Source organism: Eriocheir sinensis, chromosome 35 (assembly GCF_024679095.1).
Source record: "Eriocheir sinensis breed Jianghai 21 chromosome 35, ASM2467909v1, whole genome shotgun sequence".
Taxonomy (NCBI): Eukaryota; Metazoa; Arthropoda; class Malacostraca; order Decapoda; family Varunidae; genus Eriocheir; species Eriocheir sinensis.
The window spans coordinates 17,846,273-17,859,634 of record NC_066543.1 but is presented as its reverse complement, the minus strand read 5'-3'; the positions used below and the strand labels follow the sequence as shown (position 1 = coordinate 17,859,634).

Genomic DNA, 13,362 nt, shown 5'->3' with positions numbered 1-13,362 from the left:
TCCGGTATCTGTTTGTTTATTTTCCACTATTACACTTATTCTTTTTGTTTCTTTTAAGCTTTTATGCTGAGTACGACAACCTGGTAACGCAACGGTGCCAGATTGTTGTACTCAGCCTTTTATATTTACATATTTCTGACCTAAGAACTGTCTCCTCCACCCCATTAACTAGATTAATTTCTAGTTATCGTTGAAATGGTTGACTATTGGTGCTTTTTGGCAATAGTTAAGGGTCAGAAAATGGAAAATATAATATGATGAGTACGATAGTCTGGCACCGGTGTGTAACGTAACGTTGTTCGCCAGTGGAGTGTAAACAAACGTTGCCATGGCTGCAGACTGACTGACATACGCCGCCTTGACAACAGTAGGCATGAGTAGGACGCCTTTTGCTGATATAAACACATTATTACACCATAAGATTGAAAGTAAATGTTAAATAGTTCACGTGAGCCACCAAGGTATAAAGTGAGGACAACAGACATGCCCGAGTTGTCAAGTGAACGGTTGCTGGCGACCGTTAACAGATCGGTATTATTATGGTGGTCGTTTAATTATTGTTTGTATGTTTCTCTTTGGGTTTTAACTGCATTCTAGACACTCATTCATGGGTAGGTCGGGGGCTTGGTTACCATATGAGATGGTGGGTGATGGGTGGATTGAGTGAAATAAATAATGCACAGTGATAGTACTGATTTTGTCTTTAGTGTGAAATAATATGTAAGGTGAGGCAGCTAGTGTCAGAATCAATAGCCACTAGCTAGCAAATATCTTCCCGTTTCAAGAGACATTTTAATGTTCATTGCATCTCATGAATCAGTTTACTCATCTGGTTAACTCACCTGGTTGGGTGCCCCTTGTTTGGTTTCATCTACCAGACACAAATAAAATGTATTGCATGTGGGCAGCCCCAGCCTAGAACTGCTGACGCACCAAACAGCTGAACATGATTTATTCTTATATCCTGGGAATATCAATAAAAATAAGTGACTTTTAGCTGAAGCTGATAAATTATATATGTTCATATATACAATATAAAATGGATCATCAAATTATAATAACAGCATCATCATTGTTGTGTTAGAACATGCAGCGGCGGCGTCCAGGGACAGCAGGGTCACTGCGCTCCAGCTCAGCAGTGGGGGCACTGAGGGTGCGTCCCGGCAGTCGACCAGGCTCAGCCCGGGAGTGGTTTGAGGCATACAACCACCGCAGGAATGAAGAGGCCTGGCGGATGGAGGAGTGGAAGAACACTGTCAACCTGTACAAGAGGAGAGAGTGGGAGGCTCAATATTATAACGTCATTGCCCAGCCAAAGAAGACTGTGTTAGTATATTTTACTTTTTACTTAAAAGTGGTCATATCTATCTATCTATCTATCTATCTATCTATCTATCTATATCTATATCTATCTATCTATCTATCTATATCTATATATATATATATATATATATATATATATATATATATATATATATGCTTTTTGTATGTTCTTTGTTTGTAGAGATAAACAATTTCTCTTTTGTTAAAAATATAATGAAAACTTGTCACCTTTGTTTTATAAGTTGTAAAGATGTAAGGCTAAGATTTTACCTGATACACTTTTATCTGGCTCCTCACTCGGGTAAAGTCATGAATAAAAATATCTGTCCCCTTCTCTGTAGGTATACCTTTCTTGGTCACAGTAATCTGTACGGTCTGTAATATTTCCCAAGCATGTTTTATCTAAATAATCTTTCCAGTTCAGAGGACATTTTTTCTTTTACACACTTTCAGTAAATACCATTACTGTATTTTCAACTCTTGGTTCCATTTTTTTTTTCTGTTTCACAAATATAACCACACTCCACTTCCTTTGATTTCTTGGGCATACATTTCTTCAGAAGGTACTTCTACACACACACACACATACCCCCCCACACACATACATAGGCTATACACATACTCTTATGCTATCTTATGTACTACTGCATATTTCTCTCAGGTAGCTCATCTCCACTGCCTGGAACCATCCATATCTCAATCCATAATGTTAAAGTGTAAAAGTGAGTAAGGTTATGCCATTTCATATTCTTCTCCACATCTGCACTTAAAGTATTTTTTGATAATATTTCACTCAGGGGTCATACAAAAGGCCTACCTAGCACCTCTCTAATCTTATATTTTCATACTGACATAAGGCAATAGGATAGATATAAAACTGGAGTCCCCAAACTTTCCAGTAGTAAACCATTCTAGATTTTGCTCTATATCCATGCACCTGTTGTTTGGAAATTTAAGATTTTTTATTTAGTTCTTTGAATATTCAGAATTTGTGATATATATACCCTGTGAAATTTACAATACACACACACACACACACACACACACACACACACACACACACACACACACACACACACACACACACACACACACACACACACACAACACACATGCGCACACACACACACACCGCTGCAATAGCTTAATGGTTAAAGCTCTGCACTGTCACTCTACGTGACCTGGCAGCCAGAGGTTTGAGCCCCGCTTAGGCCGGGATTTTTCTGTTGACAAGGATCAGTTAGTCCCCCCTTTAGCAAGGGGGATGAGATGTGTGGTGTGTGAAGGTCCCAGTAGTACTTAGGGATCGACTAATTGGAGCCTTGCTGATGATGAGGAGTCCAGCTTGTGATCAGTCTGTGGTGAACTGCATACACACACACACACACACACACACACACACACACGTTTGCTGTTTATATAAATGATATGGTGGATGGAGTGTCCAGCTATGTGAATTTGTTTGCAGATGATGCAAAGCTATTGAGACGAGTGAATAATGTGAAGGACTGTGAGGCATTGCAGAGGGACCTGGATAGAATATGGGAGTGGAGTGGTACATTGCAGATAGAGTTCAACCTTGGGAAATGTAAAAAAATAGAGTTTGATAGGAGTGGTAGAAGATGTGAATATGATTATAAGATGGGAAGTGAGATAATATGCAGAGGAGTGGAGAAAAAGATTTGGGAATGACTGTCTCAGAGAACATGTCAGCGGACGAACACATCAACAGGATAACGGGACAAACTCTAAATTTGCTGAGGAACATAAGGACAGCATTTGTGTATTTGGACGAGGAGATGATGAAGAAGATAATAGTTACAATGATAAGGCCAAGGTTGGAGTATGCAGCAGTGGTCTGGTCTCCTCACGAAGAGAAGAACATAAGGAAGCTGGAAAGAGTGCAGAGAGTGGCAACTAAGATGGTACCGGAACTTAGAGGTCGGACTTATGAGGAGAAACTCAATAGCATGGGGCTCACAACCTTGGAGAGAAGAAGAGAAAGAGGAGACCTGATAGCGGTGTATAGGGTGGCGAGTGGGGTTAAGCATTTGGACAGAGAGGAACTGTGTGTGTGGAATGAGAGAGAAACGAAAGGAAATGGAAAGAAGTTGAAGGCGTCCACGTGTAGGTGAGATGTGAAAAAGTTTAGCTTCCCAAACAGAAGCATTGAGCTATGGAATAGACTGGAGGAGGAGGTGGTTTGTGCAAGAAACATTCATGATTTTAAGGAAAAGTTGGATAAGAGCGGATATGGAGACGGGACAGCGCGAGCGTAGCTCTTTTCCCGTATGTCACAACTAGGTAAATACACACACACACACTCAAACACATCTGTATTACAGTTGCTTGTGGCATTTGTATGATGCCAATTGTTTAATTTATTTACTAATCCCAAATATGTTAAGAATATTTTGGTTTAGATGGTTGGCCCTGAGTCTGTTAGTGGCACAGGGCAGTATTTTTATTGTGGTACCATTCTTGCTCTTTGAGCTCCTTTTGACCCTTTTTGGAGAGTTTTGCTGAAGTCAGGGTTGATGAGTGGTCATCAGGACAGCATTTGGGTTGTCTTCGGCCATTCTGTGATGACTGAAATTTGTCAGCTGGTAGCAAGTGGACTTGAAACGTGGCTCCCTGGATCACTGTGTCTGCACGCTGAAATATTTTGCATTGGCCACCCACATCCTCAAAGTGTCACATGATTGACTTTCTATGTTGATGTTGACAAATATTTACATTTAAAGACTTAAGTTGATGATTTTTGTACATTTAGTGAGAAATTTCAATGAATTGCTTTGCCTATTGTAGATATAGGAACCACATTCAAATATAGTACTTACTATCATGCTTCATGTGCCATGCTTTATGTAATGAGAGGTGCCCCTGTCATATACCTCATGATTTGGTGCATAACCCCTCATGTGTAGTTTGAGAATGTCCATATTATATATCTGTTGCCTCTAGTCTATTGCCAGTTTCTGTGTAAATTAACAATTAGTGTCTCTCTTCCCAGTCACTGATGGTAAGATAATGAGCTAACCTTGTCACTCTGTTACTGACACTGGTAGATTTCTTTGGGTATTTTGTGACAGTAATACATCCTCTAAAGCACAACTTATAGTTTTCTCTTTGAAAGTAACATTCTTTGCTTTCCAGCTCTGATGAAGAGGAGTGGAGAAGGAAAGAAGAGAAACAACAAAAACTGGAGGAAAGACGAACAAGACTAAGGGCTTTACTGCAAGAAGATAAAAAGAAATATCAGGAGGAGAGAGAAAGGAAGTACAGAGAGTCAAGGCATCACACTGCTCATCATCACTTTGTGTATCCAGAGGTTAGTAAGGGTTCAAAAGTCCATACAGAGTGATTAAGAAGTGCCTGCAGGTAATTTAGTTGGATTCTTATATAGATACATGTATCAAATGTAGAAAACCTTAAACATTGTTCAGTATGGGATGTAAGGAAAGAAACACTTAGCTCAAAGTTAATTTGAATCAGAAGTACTCCTGTTTGATATTATTTCTTATTTCAAATATTTATTGTTGTCATGATTAACATATAAAAACAGGGGGCTGGAATATAGCTTCTTGACATTTTTCCTCTTGTGTTGTTGAAGCAGTAAAGTGGGTGCCAGATTCCACACAGTAAATAGGCAAATAACTTTCATATATCATCACTTTGATTCCAGCTCTGAATGAATGCTTGCACCCCATCTTCTTTCTTTCTTTAACAGGTTGACATGCTGAGATGTCGTTTAGAAGACTTGAAGAAAAAGAACCAAGAAGAAAGAAAGAAGTTGTCTGAAGCTCTGTCATATGAAGCTTGGAGGAAAGGCAGCCCTCAAGTGAGACAGGTCAGTAGGTCCTGCAGACAGATGGCTCCTTGCTTCCTTCAGCGCAGCATGACCACAGTAGTTGCAGCGCCAAGACTCCATTCCTAAATCAGTCAGTCAGTCAATCAATCAATCAGTCTTGATTTTCTTGATGTTCTAGAACAGTGGTTCCCAACATTTTTTGTCCCGTTCCCCCTTTTCCAGTCGCGTTTTCACCTGCGGACCCTTACAACGAAATAAGTTAAGTCAGAAAAATTAATAGATTTTTCTGCAAAAAATTAATGCATTCATGTAAAATGCCTTGCATTGTTATGCTGATTAAGCTGTAGGCCTATTTATATGAAATCAGAAGAGGTTCAATCCATACAGCAGACTTTTTTATTTAGGTAAAATACATAGGACAAATGTTAGGTTAATGTTATAGTTGTAGATAATGTGTGCAAAAACTATCCTTATAATACTTGCCCTAATTTATTCAGCTTTAAGGATTGTGTTCAGTAGTGTGAATTTTATTCTGAGCCGTCTGTCTCCCAATTCTAGTACAATAAATTTAAAAATTATCAGAATCTCTATGGAGCCCTTGAAATTCTTCCATGATCCCCTGGTTGGGAACCACTGTTCTAGAGGATTCATCAAGAGTGTGAAAGAGTTGCAAGTTTCAATTTTTTCCTTTTTCATAATAATTTTTTAAACAACTGTCGCTTGAGTTGGAGGATGATCAAAATCAGGTGTCCCCAAGCTCACCCACTCCTTCACAAAGTTCATCAATTCCCAAACATTTATTATATGAAAATAATGTCGTAAACACTATTTCAATGGACTAATATTAATATAAATGATTGTAATGATAGGAACAGTGAAGCTGATGATTGAGATAAGTGAAAGGGTGGAAGGCATGAGGGACTGGGTACAGACACTACAGAAAGTGGATGAGACATAATCAGTCAACGGGGGCAGCGTATTGTCTTGCCCACTCTATGACATCCCAGCATAATTTGAAGGCTATACGAATATTCATATGCTTGATTTTTCCTACAATTCAGAGAAATTACTTTCATCAGATGGAGTCTGAGAGATTCAGTCGCTTTGTACAAGAAGCTTGGGTGAACCAAAGGCAGTGGAAAGCTGATGAGAAGGAAAGAAGAGCAGAAGAGGAAAAGAAGAAGGAAAAGGAAGCTCAGGAAATACGTTGTCGCATGGAAGAAGAAGAGAGGAAAGCAGAGGAGGAAAAATTGAGCAAGCAGGCAGAATGGAAAGTTCAGTTAGAGGCTCAAATTGAAGAGATTAAGTAAGATTATAGTCACTGGTCAGTTTTTATAGTGGTTTGATAAGACTGACTCATTTTTATTTCTTTTTTTGGAGTGACAGAGAAAGAAACTGAAAGTCAAAGGAATTATAATGATTTTCATGCATTTCAGAGAAAGGGAGAGGAAGGAAGAGTTGTTAGCAGCTGAAGAAGTTGCCCTTGAGAAAGAAAAACTTCGGCTTCATGAGATTAGTCAGAGGCGAACCAGGATGAAGGAATTGAGACAGCGCAAAGAGCTGGAGTAAGTACTTTCATGTTTTGATATATTTCACACGGTCATTCGTTAGGAAAATACCACATTATTTTATTTTATTTTTAGAAAGCTAAACTGTTCTATAACTTTTGATAAGATGATGATACAGCTTGAATCAGCAATGCAACAGGAGTGATCTATGGGCCATTTGATAATATTACAATGGGGCATAAAAAGTAAGAGTAAGGAATGCCATGTCCCTGCAGGTTGTTCTGGGCGCGTCAGTATCAACTCAAGTTGAAGAAGCGTGCAGCAGACATCCAACAGGAGCTCTTGGAGGATGAGGCCATTGTGGAGGACCTGTTACGTGGGCTGCCGCCTGATGATGCTGACCACCAGGTAGGCTCTGCTTCCCACCACTCCCAAAACATAGATGGATGAGTGAAGCAAGTACATTGATGGCTAAGATATAAAATATAATGAAAATCAAATATATCAGGGAGGTATGGACTTCTTCATTTGAAAATAACCAGTTAGATACTTTATATCTTGAAGGTCTGTAAGGCATTCAACATCACTGGTGATGTATTTCCTATATTCATTTATAGGGGTCAGATAGCAGGTGGGACAACTTCAGCAAATACTTGAGTGTATTATATTTTTGTTTCTTTTTCATTGCTTTAGTTGAAGCCATTCTGACTCATCACTCAGTATCTATAATGCACTGTTGAGATTATTCTTATATATAACAATCTATTTGTAGATGAAGCAAAGAAGAGCAGAGGCCGAGTGGATGAAGGCTGTGCTTGGCGAGCAGCGGCGGTTGGAGATATTAAGAGAGAAAGAGTATGAACTACTTTTTAGGTGAGTAACAATCCCTTGAGCCTGGAAGAATGGCACCGTCATATTTATTTTCGACTTAAGTAATTACTGACCAATTAGTCTTCTCCCTGTAACCTACAAACCTTTTTGGGAGGAAGTGAATGCATGTTTGAAGAGTTTTGAGAAAGAAAGGAAACTTATTATGATGGGAGATATGAATGCTAAAGTGGGTGATGAATGTGTGATGGATGTGGTGGGAAAATGGGGTATACCTGGGAAGAATGAAAAGAGAGAGTGCCTGGTGGATGTCTGTGCTGAGAGGGGAATGTTCCTAGCGAACACCTTCTTTCAGCACAAGAATATCCACCGATACACATGGAGGAGGGGAGAAGATAATGAGAAAAAATTATTGATTGATTATGTGGCAGTAGATGAAAGGCTTAGAAAAGAAATTTGTGACACGAAGGTAGTAAGAGGAATGTTCGATGGATCTGACCATCTTGCAGTGCTGGCAAAGTTAAAGCTGAAAGAAAAATGGGTGTTTGAAAAGAAAGGTGAAGTAAAAGAGGAAATACTGAAGATAGAAAAGTTACAGGAAAAAGAAATAAACGATGAGTATAACCGTGAAATGGCAGAGGCCTCAAGTGAAAAATGGGAAAGTGTAAAAGATAATACAGATATTGAAAAAGTTTTTGGAACATTTAAAGAAATAATGGTAACTACAACAAAAAAAGTGTTAGGGATGAAAGTGGTGAGAGATGGAAAAAGAAAAGGAAATTCATGGTGGACAGAAGAGATAAGGAGGATAGTAAAAAAGAAAAGGGAACTTTTTAAGAAAACTCAAGAAAGAAATGTGGCTAAACAAGTAAAAAGGAAAAGGAAAAAGAAATATAGAGAATGCAAAATGAAATTAAAACAAGCAATAAAAGAAAGTAAGAAGAGAGTTGATGAAGACTTTGGAAAAAGACGAAGTGAAAAATATAAAGGGAACAGGAAATCATATTGGAAAGAAGTAAAAAATGAAAGAAATGCAGAAAATATCTCCTCAAGTAAAATAAATGAAGTTATGGATGAGAATGGAAAGATGTTGAAAGACGGGGAAGCTGTGAAAGAGAGATGGAGAGAATATTTCAAAAACTTAATGAATTTTGAGGATGAACGTCCAGCAGCAGTTCTGAGCAGAGGTAGAGGAGGAGTATATAAAGAAAGAAGTATAACATATGAAGAAGTAAATCAGGCAATAAAAAGATTAAAAAATGGAAAGGCAGCAGGAATTGATGGAATCACAGCAGAAATGTTGAAGTGTGGAGGAGATGTAGTTGTTAAATGGATGGTCAAGATATGTGAAGTAGCATGGGAGGTGGGGGCGGTGCCAGCAGACTGGACGAAAGCCATCATTATCCCAGTTTACAAGGGGAAGGGCAGGAGAGGGGAATGTGGGAGCTATAGAGGTATAAGTCTCCTGAGTATACCCAGAAAGGTATATGGAAAAGTCATAATAGAGAGGGTACAAAGACTTACAGAAGAGAAAATCAGTGAAAATGCTTCTTTTACTGCAAAATAGGTATAATAATAAATATATTAAAATACCTCTATACCGCAAAATCCCATATGTAGACAGGTTGAACTAATGCCTATTCAAAGAATTAATTGCCTTCAACAGTAGGAAACAGCTGAATTTAAGATTCAAGACTATATTCCTACATTCTTCAGCAGCATTCTTTCCTATTTACTTTTGCAGTGAAGAAGCTGAGAGGATGTGGCACAGGAGGCAGGCAGAGTGGGAGAAGGAACAAAAGGCTCGTGACAAGCTTATGACTGAGGTCTTGCAAGGTCTTCAAAAGCAGGTAATAAAAATCATATTTAGTTTACAATGTTTGGGTCAGCTCAGGACCAGGTTTATGGCTCAGACTGCCATTTTTTTTCGCTGTTAATATATTTAAATATCTATTGCAGGACAGATAATTGTAATACATGTAATTCTAATATGTAATGAATACTTGTAGGTTCAAGCAAAATTCTCAAAAAATAGTCAAGATCGAGACTTGTTGGATGCTGAGAAGTCAGCATTACAGCGAAGCATAGCAGAGACTCGTGAGAGGATGCATCTCCTGGAGGTGGAGGAAGCCGAAGGGAAGCAGGGGCAGAAGGACAGGTTCTCTGCTCCAAAGGTGAGGAATAGTCATGGAGTGCTTGCTGTAAATTGTAGAACAGATTATCCTAAGAAAGACAGTATACCATAATGCATTACAGCACATGTAGGGTTCTGATAGTTGTTTTGGCATCAAGCTCTATTAATTGTCTTGGCCAGCCTTCTGAGAGAGCTCTCCAGGAGGCAGCAGCGTTGAGGAGGGACCGGGAGATAGAGGAGCGGAAGTTGGAGGAGCACAGGCGTGAGATTGAGCGGCTGGAGCAGGAGATGCAGCGTCTTTGGGGCCCACAGTATGCACCACCGGTAAGGCCGATGGTTTACTGCTGGCTTGTATCATTATCATCATCATTCTTAACACCTCTAATCTTGATTTCCAAGGCTCATTTGTCTATTTTTATTTATCTGTTTATTTATATATGGGTTGATTTTGAAGTAAATGATGATATATTATATGACCCATGAGTAGCTTCTTATTTCAGATGGAGAAATTGAAAATTATTATACATGCAGTTTTAAGCTTTTGCTCTGTGAGCATGAGTTTTGCTTCTCATTTTTCTTGTTAGTAGTAAATATGGTGTAACATTGGTTACTCGATCTCGCTTATGGTGCATAGAATATTTGTAACTATTGTCTAGATTATAAGACATTTTATTTTTCATAAAGAGATGATTGCTTTTCTCAACAGCGCTATGGCCGTAAAAAATTTGCCTGGTGAGACGAGTCCTTGATGAGATGAAGATGCTACATGTCCCAGAGCAGCATATCCCCTGCCTGAGAGAGGTGCTTGTGCACAGCATGGTGTGTTGTCAGCCCATCTGTGTGCTGTATGTGAGGTGAGCCTTTCTTATCTCTCATCAAGGTTTATTAACTCAGCTGGTATCTATGCAGTTTTGTCATATTAACCTCTTCAGTACCATGACGCAGTATATGAGTCATTTCATCTCTCGAACCATATCCTATCCTAGAGGCGCTGCTCGTGGGTCATGACTATTTTACTTTCTCTGTAAAAAAACCAAAACCAGGATATGGAGTGTTGGTTGTTTGCTTGTTGCTTGAAGGGGTTAACAAGGAGTACCTCACTTGTATGTACAAGTTTTTTGTTATTTTAGTTTACTATATGGGTTCTTGTCACAAAATAAATAATATTTAAAGAAATAAACTTACTTACTTAAAGAAATACTGAAATAAGGAAATATAGAGAAACTTAAAGTGTAGTAACTAAATTTGCTGGCAGCTACTGTTAGGTTCATCACCCATGCAGATACAATACAATACAAGGCAGTGCATGTAAGCATGGCAGTCCCTCTCCTATAAGCACTGCCAAAATAGTGTTGTGTATTTGATGTCACCAATACTAGGCATGATACAAATAATGCACTGGTTAAACTAGAGAAGTAAAATGATATGTATGTGGGACAAGGAAAAGAGATGGCGGCAACACAATGTCTGTGAAACCTCCAAAATACTCTGTGCTGATACTGGGAAATCTTAGTGTGAGTTAGAGTTATTACTTATTAAAAAATGGGTCATTAAACAGAGATTGTATGTGTAATATATTGTATACTGAGACATCGTATAGAGAAGACCTGTGTATACGTTCATCGTCTTTTTGCCAAGTTTTACTATATAAAGCTTTGTCATAAACATGCCATTAAGTTTATACGTGTTGGCTATGGAAAGTGTTGAGTTTGAGAAGAATGTTGTCATATCCATCCAGTATTGTTATTGTAAAATGAGTATGCCATTGTGCGTATTTTTAACAGCCATAAAATGTTTTACGTTTCATTAGATTACTATGCATACAAAGAGCTGGCCCTGCCTCCACTCCTTTGAGGGGTTGTAAAAAGATATACAAATAGGAATAAGAGTCCAGTCAGTGTAGACCATAGTTGACTTTTAAAGATATTATTGTGAGATGGAATAGCCTTAGATTATATTCATATTGAAGACTTGTTAGTTTCTGGAGGTGCTACCTTGTTTCATACTTGAATGTGGTATAGAAAGATATTTACTTTTTCACCTAATGTCAATTATAAGAATAATCTAGCAAAATTAGTGCCCCAAAGTTCATTTTCTAACTATTGTAAAACCCATTCCTACTTAGTAATACAACTGAGAGATTGTGGCTGCTTGTGGATCATGACTCAGCTGTTGCTCTTCAGTGTCAGGAATACAGTTTTTCAAAATGGGTCACACAAATTGTACACAAGGTTTCTTGGGGGTATACAGTGCTCCCTCATTATTGGCAGATTTTTTAAAGACTGTTTTGATTATAGATGGGTATTATCTGATGTTAAAAAAACCCATTGTATTTACTGCCTCCTAGCTTGTTTCCGCGCCACCCACCAGGCGTTACTGGCCGCACGCGGCATGTTCCTGCCATCCTGACAAGCTAGCATCAGTCCACATGTGTCTGTCATTCTGACAACATTCACTATGGCTGTTATTAGGGGTTGGCTTTTAGGGTCTTAACCCCAAATCTTTTTATGTAGCTCTGAATATTTTCAGGAATGAATTTGCAGTATTTTAGACTGGATTGTTCTGTTCGTTGCCCTCAAATGGCAGGAAATACTCTTTAGAGACATTTTAAGTAAAAAAGAAGAAAATTTGGGGGAGCATGTCCCTAAACCCACCTGGAAATTGTCATCACTTTTGGTTCTGTTGAACTGGACTAAGACTTAAATATCCTGAATGTTTAGTAATGGTCTTGAGGTACATTAGTTGGTGGTGTGTGCACTACTGCAGCATATTTGGTGACTTGAAAGACTTACTACAGTAGAAACTGTTCAGGAATTTAACTGGGAATAATGTCAGTTGCAATCAAAGATCCTTATTGGGTGGCACTTGTCTGCTTCTCCTATTCACGTATTAGCTGTAGCATTGTAAAAGCACTTGTTAGAGCAGAACAGAATGGGAGGAGGCTCTAGAGGCAGCAAGGCTGGATGGATTGTTGACTCTGGGTACATTGAGCCTGTGATGCATTAATGATAGGATATCTGTGATGGTAATTCCACTTAAACTAACTTGATATTAATCAGCTCAGGCTAATTATTTCTCATAGGAAGTCTTCCTGCTGTAACTTTTTGTTAGTGGACCAACTGCTTTCTTATTAGCTGTTGATATTTTGATGCAATAGCCACAATTGAGGAAAAAAATGTGAATGCTAAACCCAGTTTTGTGTTCCAAATGGCAATAGAGTACATGGAAGACCCTTGACATTTGTGGAGGTTAGGGGACAGAGATGCCCGTGTTAAGTTAAAAAATCCATAAATGTTTGTTGCCTCGCTTGAATAGGTCTGTGGCCACAAAATTGGACACTACACTAATAATGTATTCACTTGTTAGTTCCTAAGTATAGATTTTGAGAAAGGGGTTGTGCAGTATTTAAAATTACTCTTCTATCATGAATATATGAACAGTGAAGCAACACAAAATTGGGTCTGCCATTACAGAAGTAGATGCAAAATTGAATTTTGCTTCTCAGTTTACCATTTGTGGGTTTACAAATACACTTTGTAAGTTACATATAGTTGTCAAACAGCACTAAGTAATGAACATGAAACATATAAGACATAAATGAAGATGCCGACAGTTCTGTTGTCAAGCTTGTGAGACATGCTTTCACTTCAATCCCTGGAGTGGTAGTAAAACTAAAGACCGCCTGTCTGGATGTAAAAAAATATTTAATTATTTTAGATTTTTAATAGAAAATTTTAACAATGATTAAGCCAGGGTAC

At 38.5% G+C, this 13,362-nt stretch overlaps 1 protein-coding gene across 2 annotated transcripts; it reads left to right on the top strand.

The window, feature by feature from the left end:
* The first annotated feature begins 285 nt into the window (after window positions 1–285).
* LOC127007531 (trichoplein keratin filament-binding protein-like) lies at window positions 286–10,521 on the top strand. 2 transcript variants are annotated; one of them, XM_050878677.1, is made up of 12 exons: window positions 286–367; window positions 1,085–1,326; window positions 4,480–4,654; window positions 5,054–5,173; window positions 6,214–6,440; window positions 6,571–6,699; window positions 6,918–7,050; window positions 7,415–7,515; window positions 9,215–9,320; window positions 9,480–9,644; window positions 9,785–9,928; window positions 10,311–10,521. In XM_050878677.1, exons 2-12 carry the CDS (start codon window positions 1,088–1,090, stop codon window positions 10,338–10,340), a joined length of 1,569 nt encoding a protein of 522 aa, XP_050734634.1. In that variant the 5' UTR covers window positions 286–367; window positions 1,085–1,087; the 3' UTR covers window positions 10,341–10,521. The 2 variants fall into 2 exon arrangements, with proteins under 2 accessions (XP_050734634.1, XP_050734635.1); XM_050878678.1 differs by having other exon boundaries at window positions 308–428.
* Window positions 10,522–13,362: the final 2,841 nt, after the last annotated feature.

What these genes read in the sequence shown, in the direction of transcription:
- LOC127007531 (XM_050878677.1), top strand. Translation starts at nt 1,088, where the DNA reads ATGCAGCGGCGGCGTCCAGGGACAGCAGGGTCACTGCGCTCCAGCTCA. An exon ending in ACAGGTTCTCTGCTCCAAAG is followed by an intron (nt 9,645 to 9,784) that starts GTGAGGAATAGT and finishes TGTCTTGGCCAG; the next exon opens with CCTTCTGAGAGAGCTCTCCA. An exon ending in GCCCACAGTATGCACCACCG is followed by an intron (nt 9,929 to 10,310) that starts GTAAGGCCGATG and finishes TTTTCTCAACAG; the next exon opens with CGCTATGGCCGTAAAAAATT.